Source organism: Diabrotica virgifera, chromosome 7 (genome assembly GCF_917563875.1).
Source record: "Diabrotica virgifera virgifera chromosome 7, PGI_DIABVI_V3a".
Taxonomy (NCBI): Eukaryota; Metazoa; Arthropoda; class Insecta; order Coleoptera; family Chrysomelidae; genus Diabrotica; species Diabrotica virgifera.
Window position 1 is genome coordinate 2,206,534 of NC_065449.1, and position 18,299 is coordinate 2,224,832.

The 18,299-nt window shown below is 31.7% G+C and overlaps 1 protein-coding gene across 1 annotated transcript; it reads left to right on the forward strand.

Moving 5' to 3' along the window:
• Positions 1–240: 240 nt before the first annotated feature.
• On the forward strand, positions 241–16,467 carry LOC126888362 (brachyurin-like). The gene is made up of 4 exons (XM_050656542.1): positions 241–400; positions 1,279–1,433; positions 10,638–10,864; positions 16,032–16,467. Exons 1-4 carry the CDS (start codon positions 353–355, stop codon positions 16,388–16,390), a joined length of 789 nt encoding a protein of 262 aa, XP_050512499.1. The 5' UTR covers positions 241–352; the 3' UTR covers positions 16,391–16,467.
• Positions 16,468–18,299: the final 1,832 nt, after the last annotated feature.

Here is an 18,299-nt window from a genome sequence, read left to right on the forward strand (position 1 = left end):
TCCATCGATAAATCTGATCTGAGTACTGCAGGAGCGGCAACGCAATAACACACACACTTTTGCGAATTTATAAACGAAATGTTTTCGTTGATAATGTGTTTTTGCTATATTTTATTATCACAAACATACCATCTATTGTTACGTTATCAGACAATAATTAATAATAACATTATAATATGATTAGATTTTAGACCTATAGCCTTTAGATACAAAATATAACCCTTAGACACTAAGTATCTAAATTTGCATATCTACTATTGATTAGATAGTTATCCTAAAACCTTTTATAAAACGTATTTTGCATGAAAAGTTCATAGTTGTTGATTAAAAAATTTAGAAGGAAAGTCCAAAAATGAAGGTTTATGTTTTAATATTATTTTTGGTTACATTGGTTGCGTTCGTAAGTTTTGTCTTTAATAAATATTATTTTATTATTATAGGACTGGATCCCGCGTACCAAAAAAAAGTTTATTTATAGGTAGCTAAAAATTTGTTGATAGCTTAACGGTATCTAGTCGGACAACCTTTGATGTACGGGAACACTGGAACAGGGGAAATTTCGAACGTGAGACTACGAAAACGTTCCGTGTATTTTTTCGGACAGAACTTCCAATTGATTTGTTACCCTTTCATCAAACTCTCAATCACAAATCAGACTGCTATTTACCACCAACATAATCCCTGTCATTTGACATATTTTACGTGTCGAATAAACTTAAAAACAACCTGCTAGTTTTCACAATCATAAACTTGTCAGAATGACACGTTCCACAATTAAAACTTCCCTGTTCCAGTGTTCCCATGCAGCAAAGTTTGTCTGAGTAGACACCGTTAAGCTATTAACAAATTTTCAGCTTGTTATTAATACACTTTCTTTTGGTACGCGGGATCTCTTTTTTTGATAAGTATTGTATTTGGACCTTTTCGTTGTTATTTTTCCTTAAGGATTTCAGTGTTTTCCAGGATTCCGATTTCCTTGTTCCTCCTATTTATTGTTCAATTTCTGCACATGTTCCTTCCCATTCTTCATTCTTTTCTTTTGCCCTTCTTCGTTTTACTTCTCTGTTTTTCTCTTTGTACTTCTTTATGTCTTCTGGGGATTGGGGGTTCATACTTTTCATATATAGAATTTTCTTTTCTTCGATACATTTTTTGGTCTCGTTTTTTATTTTTTTTATTTTATTTTTTTTTTATTTTCTATCGCACCCGATCAAAACGCATAATGTTACATCGCCATTATTATTTATTAGAATATTAGTAATTAGCAATTTATTTTAGGGGGTACAAGGATTGATAGGAGGCACCCTAATTTATCCACACAGTTTGCCTTATATGGTTTTCCTAAACGTTTCTGGATCAACAAATACAACTAGATGTTCGGGAGCCCTTATTTCCAAAGATTATATCTTAACAGCAGCTAGATGTCTTAAAAAGTAAGTAATTTAGTGTTAATATCGAGCAAGTACTTGTTAAGACAAAGAATTATCTTTATGAACAAAATCTTCTAGGCCTGGATCCCGCGTACCAAAAAAAGTTGATTAATAGCAAGCTGAAAATTTGTTAATAGCTTAACGGTGTCTAGTCGGACAAACTTTGATGTATGGGAACACTGGAACAGGGAAGTTTTAATTGTGGAACGCGATTTTAATCGTGGAACGTGTCATCCTGACAACTTTATGATTGTCTTCGTATTCAATAGCAAATTTTATACAAGGTGTTTCATTGGGAAACGGAAATACTTTAATGATAAATAGAGATCACCGAGCCGGTTCTAGATATACTATATTTTTTGCCTTAACGACTTTCATAACCTAGTTACAGGGTGTTTTATCGATTTTGTCCATTTCTTTCCTAAGCCATAACTTTAGAACCACCATGTATATTTTTTTTATATTTGGTACACATATGTCTCATTCAAAAACCAAACGACCGACGTACTAACCATAAGAAAAATCCAGGTCCGGATTAACAAAAAATTATAAAGTAATTGTGACCTTAAAACAACACCCTGTAAATTTTGAAAATCTGGGCCCTGATTCTAAATCAAATTTCGACACTAAACAAGTCGCTTTCAATATGGCGACGGTTGAAATGCGATTGTGCGAGCCTTGTGGATTTTAGTTAAACTAACGAAGTGACGTCATGAAATAGCGACTATCGAAATTAATAGCGACTTTAAAAAGGGTGTTGATATTATAATTTCGACTGTCGAAATTATTTGACACGGAGATGAATGAATGGCCAAAAGCGAGGTTAGGTTTAGTTTAGATGTGTTTTGTTTATTTCTTGCAAGGAAAACTAAAGCAAAAGGTATTATAATATAGCTGGGTTTAATTGAAATTTGCTTGTTTTGAGGAATTAGATAGAATAGTATTAAATTAGAAATATAATAATTGAGAATGTCCACAACATGAATCATCAACTCAATGAAAGATGTAAGGTAATAATCTGGGAAAATTAGTAAAAAACAAGAAAAATTAATTACCAGCTATTTTATTGCTGGACATGCTGAAATCAAATCTTAAGATTTCCTATATTAGTAATATAGCTGTGCAAAGTCCACAGAAAGTGTGCTATTTTGTTTATAAACAAATTAGCGCTCCGAAATATTTTTTTATTATTGCTCTATAACTCCGAAAATTTTAACTTTAAACCAAAACACTCACATAAAAATTGACAGTAATTCTGCACATTGATAATTTATTCCAATTTCCTTCGATGGAAATTTTCCTCGGAAAATTCGGGTTTTCCAAACAAAATCTTTAATTTTCAACTAAAATTTGAGGGAAGTAATTATTTATCAATAATTAAATTATTTGGTGACAGTGACATAAATCTTTTTTGTTATAAGTGTCTTGAAGATATGAAAATTTGTATGTACAAAGAGGACCGGAATTAAAAGGTATCTAATGGTTCAAAGATTAAAATCCTGTTGTTTATAACTTTGTCGCAAATGCCGGTCAAATTTGACCGGTTATACCTGGAATCACTCCTCGCAATTCAATTTGTTTTTCTTCGAAAAGAACACAGAAGCCGTGCCCTTTTCAACAGCGTTAACTTAATTTAATTAAATCTAATATTTTCGGAGGGGTTCTATTTGTTTATAAGCCAAAAAAATGTTTCTTTATAACATTCCTGAGACCGCTCAAATGGTCCAATTTCAATCCTGTGAGGTACGTTGAATAGGTATAGTGCTTTTTTATACGAAAATCATAGTTATTCTGGTGTATCATAATCTTTCTGGTTATTATTTCGACCGAAATTTTTTAAATATCATTTTAATTATTGCTAAACTATTGGTTAGATTGTCGCCGGTCTCCTGATATACAGAGAGGGGCTAAATTATGGAATAAATTCATTTTCTCTAAAATGGACGATTTTAGAGAAAAATCCCGAAACAGGTCGATTTTTATTTTTAAATTAAATTTCTTGGCATATATTTCAAACTAGTGACGTCATCCATCCGAGCGTGATGACGTAATCGATTATTTTTTTAAATAGGAATAGGGGTTCGTGTTGTAGCTCATTTACAAAGGCGTTCAATTCTCTATTCAGTATTATAAACATTAATATCATTATTTATACAGGGAGGCCAAAAAAATTTTTGAATTAAATTAATTGACGCAAGAAGAAGAATGCTTGTAATTTATTTAACTCAAAATACATTCTATTGCTGTCAGAAAATAGAAAAAAATGTTTATTTTGCAAATAAACATTGCTTTTAGCTTAAATTAAATGTTCAAACTGCCAATAGGTAGGAGGGAGGCTGTTTGTGATTTAATTTAAGCGAAAAGAAATGCTTATTTGTGAAATAAACCTTTTCTTCTATTTTCTGACAGCAGTACAATGTATTTTGAGTTAAATAAATTACATACATTCTTCTTTTTGCGCCAATTAATTTAATTCAAAAATTTTTTTTGGCAACCCTGCATAAATACCTAATGATAATAATGTTTATATTACTGAATAGCCTTTCAAATGACCTACCACACGACCCCTATTCCCATTAACAAAATTATCGATTACGTCATCACGCTCAGATGGATGACGTCACTAGTAAGAAATATATGCCAAAAAATTGTAATTTAAAAATAAAAATCGACCTCTTTCGGGATTTTGCTCCAAAATCGTCCGTTTTAAAGAAATGAATTTATTCCATAATTTAGCCCCTCTGTATAATCTACTATAATAAATCTTTCATGTCATCAATTATTTAATTATTGATAAATAATTAGGTACTTCCCTAAAATTTTAATTGAAAATTGCAGATTTTTTGGGAAAACTCGGATTTTCTGAGTAAAATTTTTGTTGAAGGAAATCGGAAAAAAAATAACTTTGTGCAGAACTAAATTACGGTGAATTTTTATTTGAGTGTTTTTGGCTCAAAGGAAAAATTTTAGGAGTTACAGACCACTAATTGAAAAATAAAGAAGATTTAGAAGTGCTAATTTGTTTATAAATAAAATAACACACTTTCTGCGGACTTGTCATACCCCATATTACTAATAAAGTAACGCATAAATTCGTTATTTCGTAAACTGGTTACTTTAAGGAAAATTCCCGAAACACGTCGATTTTTATTTTTAAATTACGGTTTTTTGGCATATTTATCATACTAGTGAAGTCATCCATCTGGGCGTGATGACGTAATCGATGATTTTTTTTAATGAGAATAGGGGTCATATGATAGCTCATTTAAAAGGGTATTCAATTCTCTATCCAAGAATATAAACATTAACATAATTATTTATACAGTGTGTTCAAAAAACATTTTTTAATTAAAATAAGTGAGACAAAAAGAAGAATATAATGTAATTATTTAATTCAAAATACATTTTACTACTGTCAGTAAACAGAAAAAAATTTTATTTGACAAATAAACATTGATTTTCGCTTAAACGAAATGTTCAAACTGCCAAGCGACAGGTGGGTGGCAGCTTTAACATTGAATTTAAGCAAAAAACAATATTTATTTCTCAAATAAACATTTTTTTCCTGTTTTCTGACAACAGTAAAACGTATTTTGAATTAAATAAATTACGTACATTCTTCTTTTTGTTTCAATTATTTTAATTAAAAAAATGTTTTTTGAACACCTTGTATAAATAATTATGTAAATGTTTATATTAGTGAATAGAGAATTGAATACCCTTTCAAATGAGCTATCACATGACCATTCTCATTTAAAAAAATCATCGATTACGTCATCGCGCCCAGATGGATGACGTCACTAGTATGATATATATGCCAAAAAATCTGAATCTAAAAATAAAAATCGACCCGTTTCAGGATTTTTCATTAATGTCGCTGGTTTACGAAATAATGAATTTATGCGTTACTTTATGGACGCACTGTATATGCAATCTTAAGATTCGATTTTAGCAATAAAATAGCTGGTAAATAATTTTTCCCAAAAATGGCATTTTTTCGATAATTTTCCCAGACTATCAACAAGTTCCAATAAACGGGAGCGCCAACCCAAATTCTGAGCGGTCTCAACATGATACGGTTAATATCCCCAGTTGTAACTAATATCGAAATGAATAAGAATCGCTATTGGCTGTGAGTTTCGACGGTAGCGCTATCTCGCGGTTTGAAATTTATACTTTTCTGATAAAATTTATGTATGTGAAATATACAAAACGAGAAAAATAGTTACTTATCTAGAAAGACACAAATTATGAACTGAAATATTATTGTAACCTGATTACTAAACGAATACACAGAATTAATAGTAAAATTAATTATGTTTTTTTATTTTATTCATTATAATTTTAATATTTAATATATAAGTTCGTGAGACTGGATGACTGCTTACGCAAGAGACCATTGAGAAAAAGAATAAGTTTATATGAATTATTTAACATTTTAAAGGTTACCTCTGTTTATTTTTGGGTGCTTACTGCTTTGCTTATTAAAATTTGTAATTTGTATGAATTGTAATTTGTTTGAATTCTATCAAAATGGATATTAAACATTATACTGGATTCAAGTCTTATTTCCCATGATATCCAATTTCAATCAGCAACACCAAAAAAGGAAAGGATTTAGTTGATACAGGACATGTACGCAATGTTTCCGAATATAATAACTGCATCCAGTACTGTTATATTCAATATTTTTACATGAATCAATACAAGAGCTGCAATATCTTGTTTTCTTTTTTGAAAAATCTATATTACCCGCCATTTCAGTTTGTGAAGTTTATCAAATGCACAAAACAAAACTGCCAACAGCCACTAACACAGCGTTGCCACATTTTATTTAGAAAATCTACTGTAGGTTAGCTTACTTTTATAAAATCTACTTATCAAAAACTAAAATATACTATATAACTTTATTAATATATTTGTATATAATTTAGGACTTTTTATAATAACAATAACAGCTGACTAACTAGAAATTTTTTTTATTTAGCTAATGCCTCGACAACTAATGGGCATTGGCATGGTGATGGTACAGTGGATTTTACCATAGGTAGCTAGTGTTATTGTGTAGTGTGTGTGTTGAGTAAGTGTCTTGTTACTTTGCAAAGTCGATGTCATTGTCTTTGCAGAGACGCTAATTATATCCGAACGTCTGCGGTCCCTCTATCCGGTGGGTACCGATCACACAAGGATAGAAACTATTTTCATTTATTAATTTATAATAAACGAAAAATTCTCTACCCTGGTGAGATTCGAGTTCACGACCATTCGGACCTTTCGATCCAAAGGTAGGCGCTCTTACCACTGAGCCACAGAGGGAGTTTAACTAGAAATTAATACGACTGTTTGTAAACAAAAACCAAACTTTTTTATATTTTAACTGGGGAACAAAATGACCAACTATAATTAATTTTTATCAGTTTCATATTTAATATTTGTATATAATATTTTGTCATCCACTGATTTTAACATGTGCATGTCTGGATCACATTCTTCAAACAATTATTTCGCATTTTACATTAGAAACACGCAAACACAACATTTGTTGTTTTGCAAATATTTTAGTTTTCCATCGTTAGCTTCTAAAGGCCGCGTCTCACCATCAAATAATTTGATCAAACAGTTTGAGCAAACTCCGGAAGTACGTCAAAGTAACGTCACAATTTTTTTGAAATTCTAAAAATCTGTGCTCTCACTATCAGTCTAGTTTGATCAAACTTTTTGTATTGAGTTGTCCAACTTGTTTGTACTTTATTTAAAATTAAAATTTTTCATCAGGATGTGACGTCACTAACTTTCACTTTCAGTTTGCTCAAACCAGTTTGATCAAATTATTTGATGGTGGGACGCGGCCTTAACAGGTTCACCGAATACCAGAACTCTTCAATAACACCTGAAATAGGTACTGATTGCACTGCTACTTGAAATCTGCAAGTTTGTTACACCAGAATCCAGTTTCATTTCTGTTTAATATTCATCATCTACGTCCTGGGGCTAGATTCCGTGCACTGTAGATATCTACACTTCGATTTCTATCGATGTCAATTGTCGTGAAAATATTTGAATTTTTAGCTTTAATTGAATTATTTTCTAGTTTTGCTAGTTGATGCTGAAGTGACACTTAGTAAAACAAGAAAACATTTGAATTAAAACTAAAAATTCAAATATATTGACATTGATAGAAAGCGGTCGGCGGTGTTAGCGATTGTACACAGAATCCCACCCCTGAATCTTATTTTCGGTAATGACATTGGGAAATTGTAACAAAATGTCTAAAAATTAATTTAGAAATGGGGTAAATACTATTAAAAAGCAAATTTTATTTTAGTCATAAAAAATGTTGAAATATACCAAAAATCTTCTAAAAAATATTGCCTACTAGAATTTTTTTAAAAATTTTCAAAAATCTACCAAAAGTGTAGAAATCTACTAAATGTGGCAACGCTGCACTAACAGCGCTGGTGAAAACCGTCAAATCCCCTCTCCTCTACCCATGGCGCGCCATTTAAATTTATCAGATAAATGCACAAAACTGCCACTAACAGCGCTGGCGAAAGCTGTCAAATCCCCTCTACCAATCGGCTCATGGCCAATATTCTGCGGCTGTCATGGCGGTGTCGAAATGAAATTGCGACTGTCGAAATGAATTAGAATCAGGGCCCTGTTTGCATATTTGAAAAGAGCACAAAAAAGTAAGTTTAATGGTTCGCTTCAATTTTTCGGCCAGATAATTTTATGACTTTAATTTTGAAATTATATTGAAATTTTTAAGAACTCTGACATTAAAAAGCAGATATTATTAACTTTTAGTAACAAATTATTATTAAAGTTAATGAATAAATACTCATTTTAAAAATAATCAATACTTATTTAGCACATTGAAACGACCCAATTACTAATCACAAGAAAAATCCAGGTCCGGTTTAACAAAAAAATATAAAGTAATTGTGACCTTGAAGCAACACCCTGTATATTGAAATTTTGAAAATTTGTTTGCGTATTTTAAAAGAGCATAAAAAACTGCGTTAAAAGGTGCATGCCAAATTTTTGCGCAGATAATTTAATTATAGCAATTTTGAAATCATATTGATTAATTCTGTCAAGGTAACACGAAGCTGCCAGAAAAATTAAGAACAATCCCAATGTAATTAGAAAATCGATTCGAAATCTTTTAAAACGAGCAAGGAAACACATCGAACAAAATGGCAGACATTTTGAGCAACTGTTGTAGTTCAAATATTTTTAATTTATGTTAAGTTGTTGAATTGTTTAAACCATTTTTTTTTATTAGATATAGCTGTTTTTAATTCCTTACTAAATCATTAAAATATCCAATTCTTGCAATTCTAATTTTTAATGATGTGCATACAGCTACAAATACAGAGAATCCATGAAGCCAGCGTAGTAAATAAGTATTAAGTATTTTTAAAATAAATATTGATTCATTAACATTAAATTATTAAAAGTTAATAATACCTGGTTTTTAATCTCAGAGATCTTTAAAATTTCAATATAATTTAAAAATTATTGATGTAATTAAATCAACGGCGCAAAAAAATAAAATGAACCTTTATTCACAGTTGTTTATGGTCTTTTAAAATGCGCAGATAAATTTTCAAAATTTCAATATACAGGGTGTTGGTTCAAGGTCACAATTACTTTATATTTTTTTGTTAATCCTGACCTGGATTTTTCTTGTCATTAGTAATTGGGTCGTTCCAATGTGATAAATAAGTATTTATTATTTTTAAAATGAGTATGTATTCATTAACTTTAATAATTTATAACTAAAAGTTAATAATACCTGCTTTTTAATGATAGATTTCTTAAAAAAAAACAATATAATTTCAAAATAAAGTCATAAAATTGTCTGGCTGAAAAACTGAAGCGAACCATTAAACTTAGTTTTTTGTGCTCTTTTCAAATGTGAAAACAGATTTTCAAGATTTGAATATACAGGGTGTTGTTTTAAGGTCACAATTACTTTATAATTTTTTGTTAATCCGGACCTGGATTTTTCTTATGGTTAGTATGTCGGTCGTTTGGGTTTTGAATGAAACATATGTATACCAAATATCAAAAAAATATACAGGGTGGTTCTAAAGTTATGGCTTAGGAAATACATGGGCAAAATCGATAAAACACCCTGTAACTCGGTTATAAAAGTCTGAAGGCAAAAAATGTAGTATATCTAGAACCGGCTCGGTGACCTCTATTCACTGTTAAAGTATTTCCGTTTCCCAATGAAACACCCTGTATAATATATGAAAAAATGTTTGTCCGACAAATATGTTGGGCATTTTAATAAGTCCGACACGTAGAACATGTCAAATGACAGGAATTATATTGGTGGTAAATAGCAGTCTTATTTTTGCTTGAGACTTGAGAGTTTAATGAAAGGCTTACAAATCAATTGAAAGTTCTGTCCGACAAAATAAACGGGACGTTTTCGTAGTCTGACGTTCAAAACCTGTAACCTGTTCCACAATTAAACTTTCCCCTGGTCCAGTGTTCCCGTACATCAAAGGTTGTCCGACACTGTTAAGCTATTAACAAATTTTCAACTTGCTATTAATAAACTTTTTGGTACGTGGGATCCAGGCCTATTATTTGGCAATCGAAGATTCGCAAATCTCATCCTACTCGTAGTAAAAAAATTTATATGTAGAAGTTTTATTTTTATTAATTGACATTTCTCCACGTGGTAGTATAAATTCTAAAAAATCTGCTACTCAGACTAGAATGCGCTGATTTGTAATTAGTTTTAGTTTAGTTAGATAAAGTGATTTATTTGATTAATGCAGTCCGTTATGTCAGGTGTCACCATATGGTCCTTCGAGCCGGATTAGCAACGAATTTTCCATTTATTTACCCAATTCCGTTTATTTTTTCTTATTTATCATTCATAATTATTTCTCCTTTGAACGAACTGGCAATAGATCCCCATGGATTAAAGATTATTTGAAGAACTTTAAGGTTAGAGTAAACAAATTGACTTTTTGTTGTAACCAATTCGTATGCTTGCTTATTGATGCCAATACAAATTTTTGATAATAGAGAGGTCTTGATCATCAATTCCCACCTGTTGCAAGACATAAGTTTGTCATAGGTACTCGCTCAAAGGCCTTTTCGAAGTCTATATAACACATATATAACGGTTGTTCTATATCGGATGTTCTATATCCTTTAATTAATATTTATCTTTTTTAGTTCAACCGCTGTACGGGTAGTACTTGGTGCAGATGATATAAGTGTAAACGAAGAAATGCAAGTTTCTTTTGATACTACCCAATCTAATTTTATAATACATGAAAATTTTGTCGACGAAACCCTAGAAAATGATATTGGATTAATAAAGCTACCAAGTTCAGTTGAAAGTAATGAGTATATACAAGTAATTCCCATGGCTACTGAGGATCAAGAAGAGGCACAATTAGGTAAATATTGTTTTATTTAAGAGCGTAGGCGCAAATTTTTTACAGCTATCCCTACTTTTCCCAACACGGCAAATTACGTATAGTAAAATTCTCACTCCTATCGAGATGTAAACATTAGATGACAGTGACATTTTCATTTGTCATTATTAACTTAGAGATGGCTTTTGAATGTTCTTGGATAACCGTTACTTGTATAATCGCTTAAATTATTAATTCAGTTAATTAATATGATTATTTTTCACTAACTGTGTATTTAGTGATTACAATCGTTTATATACTATACAATAAAAACTAATAATCGAAAAAGAGAGAAAAAGTGATTTTTTTTTAATAATATATTGTTACTATGGAACGGTTGTGAAAGTCTTTAACAACAAAATACTTAGAATCACAGAATATATTCTGGTGTATTCTCTGCTTGAATCTTCCATAAATAGTAAACAATAAACTTTTTATTAATTTCACGTCTTAAATCAATTATTTATTAAATACACTATCAATATTATTTAATAAACAACTCAAAATATTCCTGAAGCCGTGTCAAATATTTAAGTAGCCTCGTTTGTCACTATTTTGTCACTACATTCTGTTTGACTGAGTAGTCAAGTAAAGTCATTTATTCATGTTAATATACAAAAGTACTTACATACGTCAAAAAATAGTGTACAACTTTGGTTCACAGATATAAAATACAAATATAAAAACACAAGGCATAATATGAAATTACATACATTAAGACAAACACTTTCTGGGTTCCTAAGAATAAACAAAGTACAATTAAACAATTATTCACAACCCAGTTCCAAACATTTAAGTAAGTTAAAATTTAAAAATTCATCACTGCTGTAAAATGCTTGACTAATGAGAAAATTCTTTAGTGATTTTTTAAATTATAAAATTCACAATTCAGTAATTTCAGTAGGAAGCTTGTTGTAAAATGTTACACCATAAGAGTTTGGTCCGTCTCTACTTATTTGCTCCTTATAGGGCAGCATTAAGGTATGCTTATTTCCGGTTTCATATCGGTGTACATCCTCATGTCTTTGATTACAATATATATTTTGTTTTACATGAACAATACTCTCTAGAATAAATAGCGAAGGCAGAGTTACTATGTGCAGTGCAACAAAAAATGCTTGCTGACATTCTTTCTGATATTACAGGCCAGCCATTATCCTTACCGTTCTTCTCTGAATACGAAAGACATATTTGGCTCCAGCACTGAGACCCCATGCCAAAATTGCCTAGCTGATGTGTGAATGACGCAGTGCAAAATAGGCCTGTTGTAAAGTGAACTCAGATACACACTCAGAAAGTCGTCTAATCAGAAAAGTTGCAGATCCTAACTTAGCAACAAGGGACCTTGTATGAGCTTTCCACCATAGTCTTGCATCCAAGTAAACCCCCAAAAATGTTATTTGTTTGTCTGCATCTCCGGATGGAAGCTGTCTTGTTGAAAAAATCAAATACTGGGTTTTATTGAGGTTTAGAAGCAACATATTTGCTGCAAATCATTGTTCTGCCTTATCTTGTGCTAGATTTAATGCCTCTATTGCTCCCAATATATGTCCCACTCTTTGCAGGTAATAGTAGTAGCATCAGCAAAAAGAGTAAATAAACTGATAAGGTCTGTCTGTGGAAGGTCATTAATATAAATTAGAAAAAATAAAAGTGGTCCCAATATTAACCCTTGAGGTAATCCGATCTTATAATCCTATAACTCTCTCTGCAGACCTCACTTTACCCACCTGCACACTCTGCTTTCTGTTGAAGAGATAGCTGTACTATCTCCAAACCCATATTTCTCCAATTTCCTGAGAAGCAGTTTATGTGAAAGACAATCAAAAGCTTTGCTTAGATCACAGAATGTAGCGGACAGATAACATCTCTGCTCGAAAGCCTCTCGAGTCTTCATCACTAAGTCCATGATGGTTTTTGTTATATTTAGACCCCTTTTAAGGCCATCGGTACATAATTCGCAAATATTTTACGGCTATCCCTACTTTTTCTGTCTTTACACGGCAAATTGCGTGTAGTAAAATTCACACTGGTATGGATATGTAAACATTACTAGAATGTCATTCTACTTGACAATGTCATCATTAACTTAAAGAGATGGCTTTTGAATGTTCTTGGATAACTGTTATTTGTATAATTGCAAATTATTAATTCAGTTAATAAATGTGATAATTTTTTCACTAACTAGATATTCAGTGATTGTAATAATTTATATGTACAACAAAAACTAATACTCCATCGAGAAAAGAGGAAAAGTGTTAAAGTGATTTTTTAATAATATATTGTTACTATGGAACGCTTACAATTTTGAACATATTTAACAACAAAATACTTGGATCACAGAATATATTATCCTGATGTATTCTCTGCTTGGATCTTCCACAAATAATACACAATAAATAACTTTTTATTAAGTTCACGTCTTAAATCAATTATTTATCAAATTCACTAAATATAAATATTATTTAATCAACAAATCAAAATATTCCCGATGCCATGTCAAATATTTAAAATTGTCACTGATTGTCAGTGTCTGACAATATGTTGACAATATTTTATTCGGCTGAGTGCGTTCTAAGACAAAGATGGATTTGGAAAATATTACCACGGACATTGTGTTCATTTTTTTCGAATCCTGAAAAAACCAATAAATATTTTTTAAAAATTTAAACACAGAATGAAAGACTAAATTATTACCGAGGGCCGAAAGTCCCTTAGACTAAATAAAAAGTATATTTTGAATCAGATATTTGAAATTAAAAATCACACTAAATTTTCTCTTAGTTTTTCACCCATGTAACTTATTAAAATAAACATTATAGAAGTTCTTAGAGACTTTCGGCCCTCGCTAATAACGTAATCTTTCATTCTGCGTTTAAATTTTTCAAAAATACTTATTAGTTTTCTCAGGATTCGAAAAAAATGAATCCCCATTTGAATAGCATTGCAGCCGAAAATACGTACCCATCCTCTTAAAACCAAACTGACTATTTGTAAACAAATTTTTAGATTGAAAATACTTAATAATCATTGCTGCCATACATTTCTCAAATACCTTTGATATGGGAAGGAGTGATATTGGTCTATAATTGGATGGGTCATCATTGTCACCCTTCTTATAGATCGGTACCACCGCTGCTTTTCTGAGTAGATCAGGAAAGATACTTTCCTTAAAACAGTGATTGTATGACACGTGATTGTGTGACAGTGACTGTATGTACAACATACGTTAATACATTGTATGACAAAGATAGCGAATGTTCGATTTGGAAAATATCACCACGGACATGGTGTTCATTTTTTTTTTCGAATCCTGAAAAAGCTAATAAATATTTTTGAAAAATTTAAACGCCCGTCGTATGGCGACGGACAAAATCACTAGTGTTATCATAACGACACAATTAGATTCCATCTTATTTCAGTTTAAACTACCACCAAGTGTTCCTGACGAGAGTTAAATAACTCGAAGCATGTGCAGAACAATGCGTCCTATTAGAGGCCAAACTCACTAACTGCACTTTACAGAAAGTGGAGAAAACTCAATTTAAAGGTACAAATTATTTTTTAAATTCACCTGACTTAAAAATTGGAATTTTTTTCATACCACTTTAAAAAGTAAATAAAAACAGATATTTTAAGCCTAGTATGGTGGCTCCTGCCTTCTGTGCCACCCTGGATACTTAGGGGTGGTTACCCCGAAGATGAGGGTTGATGTAGTAAAAATAGTTCGTTGTTAAGTCATTTATTTACACGTTAACTATATCACAGAAAGTAACTGGTGGTATGTTATTTACTTGAATTCGATGTTACCCCGTCGAATCTCAACTGCTCATTTATTTATCTGTTCTCGTAAAAATATAATTAAAGTCGGTTATTGTTTATTTACTGTTTTGGTAAGCCGAGGTGACCGTGATTTAAAGTGCTGACTGTTAATAAACACCCACTGAATATTATTGCAACTCGACCTTGTATCAAATACTAGCATGCAAAACTAGATTACTCGTATTTATTAAACAAACATTACCACGGGCATTTAATTATTAAAAGGTTTATTTGTAATATGATGTTTATTGAGATGCTGTGTATCCCAATTCACTAGTTTCGTCACAGGAACCATGACGTAATCAATATTAGATCAATTTTTATACTTGATGAGTTTTTCCATGAACACTGTTATTGGATATTGATATCCTATTAGAGGTAAAACTCACTAACTACACTTTGTACTTGATGAGTTTTTCCATGAATACAATTGTTGGATATTGAAAAGATAATAAATTTGTCTCCATATAGTATCATGACGTTGGGATTCAAAGCGAAAGAAATAAGTAGCAAAAAATGTATATTACAAAATGTTAAACCTAAAAACAGTCTGTTATTTAAAAATGAACAATAAGTTTTGTCCTTTGAAAATAAATGCAATTCTTTCGGCATTTATAACAGCCACAAAGTCGCCTGCTGAATCGCAAAATAGATTATGTTACCCTTTATGTAAGCTATCTGTTACAAAGAAATTTAAACTCATATTTTTTAATCAATCGCCGAGCAGATAATGTACACAAATTAAATATACAGGTTCAACAATACAATATAAGTCGCCTGCTTATTCGCACAATAGATTATGTTATCCTTTATGTAGGCTATCTACTACAAAGAAATAATTTAAACTCATCTCTTTAATCAACCACCGAATAGATAATGCAAACAAATAATACACAGTTATGTTTATTAATGTATTGTTTGAAATATCACTAAGTATCGATTTGGCACTCCAGATTGTAAGGAAAAATTCACTAAGTGCAATAATGAGTTTTACCCTGAAACCGAAATTCACAATAATACATTCCAGATTGGAAGGAAAAATTCACTAAATGCAATAATAAGTTTTAATGAGTTTTACCCTGAAACCGAAATTCACAATTGTACCACTTAGTGAATTGTACCATAAATTATCTCAGAAATTAGAAGGGTTAGAGCCCCAGGTGACTTCTCCAGGGCTGGGCAGTACCGTATTGAGTTCAAATTGATGAAAATGTCAAAATCTCAAAAAAGTGCACTTGGTGAGTTTTACCTCTAATAGGACGAATGATGGTGTTCGAAATGAAGGGAAATGCAATCGATTACTTTACTTCATTTTATTTTATTCTAGGTGAACTGGTTGTCGTATCCGGTTGGGGTCTCACATACTATGGTTACCCAGAATCTATGGCAACTGTACCAATGGCCGAATGGTTAGTGGTATTAAACAATACAAACAAAGAATGTCAACGCTTTGGAACCTTAGTTAAAGATACGAACATCTGCTGCAGTACGACCAACTCTTGGGATGGCCCATTGCAATTGTGTGATGGAGATTGGGGTGATCCATTGGTAAATGATGGTAAAAATAAAACACTGTATGGTATTGCCAGTTTTACAGCATATGAAAGTTGTGTAATGGGAAAACCTAATGTATTTACAAATGTGGCCAAATACAGTGAATGGATAAGTTCTAATGCAAATATATGAAAATATTATTTTATATAATCTGATTTTGATTTTTGTTAAAAATAATTAATTTTATTTAAATAAAGTCTTACTCTGTTGTTTTGTTTTTTCTAGAATACCTTCGTAAGTTGTTTTTCCGAATTTTCTTATGACATTTCTCACCTTTAGTACCATCCTTGGATTATAAGCTTTCATTTGACATCTCATTTGTCATTCTACCTGATAAAATGACGAAGGAATTATATTCGCGGTCGGACGGATAGACAGCCTAGGTAAAATGTTTTACCTTTATTACCATCCTTGGATTATAAGCTTTCATTTGACACCTCATTTGTCATTCTTCTGATAAAATGACGGAGGAGTTATATTCTCGGTCGGACAGGCAGACAGCCTAGGTCAAATTTCTCACATTTAGTACCATCCTTGTATTGTAAGCTTTCATTTGACACCTCATTTGTCATTCTACCTGATAAAATGACGAAGGAGTTATATTCGCGGTCGGACGGATAGACAGCCTAGGTAAAATGTTTTACCTTTATTACCATCCTTGGATTATAAGCTTTCATTTGACACCTCATTTGTCATTCTTCTGATAAAATGACGGAGGAGTTATATTCTCGGTCGGACAGGCAGACAGCCTAGGTCAAATTTCTCACCTTTATTACCATCTTTGGATTATAAGCTTTCATTTGACACCTCATTTGTCATTTTACCTAATACAATGACATAATAGTAGTTATATTCGAGATCGGACAGACAGCCTAGATCAAATTTCTCGCCTTTAGTACCATCATTGGAATATAAGCTTTCATTTGACACCTTATTTGTCATTCTACCTGGTATAAGGACGGAGGAGTTATATTCGCGGTCGGAGAGACCGACGGACAGCTTAGGTAAAATTTCTCTTGACAAATTTCATTTGTCATTCTAGCTGGTATAGATTATAAGCTTTTATTTGACACCTCATTTGTCATTCTAGCTTGTATATTGACCGAGGAGTTGTGATTAAAGAGAGACAGACAGACGGACGTGGATAATTCAAAGTTTTCACATTTTTTCAAAATTGGGTGAAAACAATAGTATAATAGAGAAAGCAAGATCTGCATTTTAAAAAGTGGCTAATGTCATGAAGTATTAATACCCATAAAAGTCAAGTTACTACGATGGTACATATATCTTTCATATACTGTTGTATGGTGAAGATATTCTACACCGACCGCGTTACTAAAATGAGGACGTCTTATTACGAAACAAAAAGAAAAAGCTATTAACCACAATTAAAAGCTGCCAAAAACCTCGGTCACATCATGAGAAACAGCGAAAGATATGGACTGCTGCAACTAATCTTACAAGGAAAAGTGGAAGGAAAGCGAAGGATTTCCTGGCCGAAGAATCTACGTGCGTGATTCAACACAATAACCACAAATCTTTTTAGAGCAGCAGTGTGTAAAGTACAGACTGTCATGATGGTCGCCAACATCTGAAACAGATAGGCATTACAAGAAGAAGTGACGTTTCATTTAACAAATAATATATAGGTATAATAAATCAGTAGGTATATGATAATTATAGAGGGAGAGAAGGGACTTACTGATTAAAAAGGTCACCAGATGGAGGCCATAAACTGAAAGACCAAGGGGAAGACCCAGAGAGATGGGAGGACCAGGTCATGAGAGATATCAAAATACTGAAAGTGTGAAATTGGACGAAGCTATGCACATATCTATACCGTTAAGGTAAACAGTCGTATATCCACAATGTATACATTTGCAAGAAAGCGCAAAACATACAGACTATAGTCAATAAACTATAAAAACAATTTTACTTTCATTACGTCGAATTCAACATTATTCGTATATTATAATATGTAAATGCAAATCTATTACTGGGTATTAGTATTGTTAAGAAATTATTTACCTGATGTATAATA

What these genes read in the sequence shown, in the direction of transcription:
- LOC126888362 (XM_050656542.1), top strand. Translation starts at nt 353, where the DNA reads ATGAAGGTTTATGTTTTAATATTATTTTTGGTTACATTGGTTGCGTTC. An exon ending in TGGTTACATTGGTTGCGTTC is followed by an intron (nt 401 to 1,278) that starts GTAAGTTTTGTC and finishes AATTTATTTTAG; the next exon opens with GGGGTACAAGGATTGATAGG. An exon ending in GCAGCTAGATGTCTTAAAAA is followed by an intron (nt 1,434 to 10,637) that starts GTAAGTAATTTA and finishes TATCTTTTTTAG; the next exon opens with TTCAACCGCTGTACGGGTAG.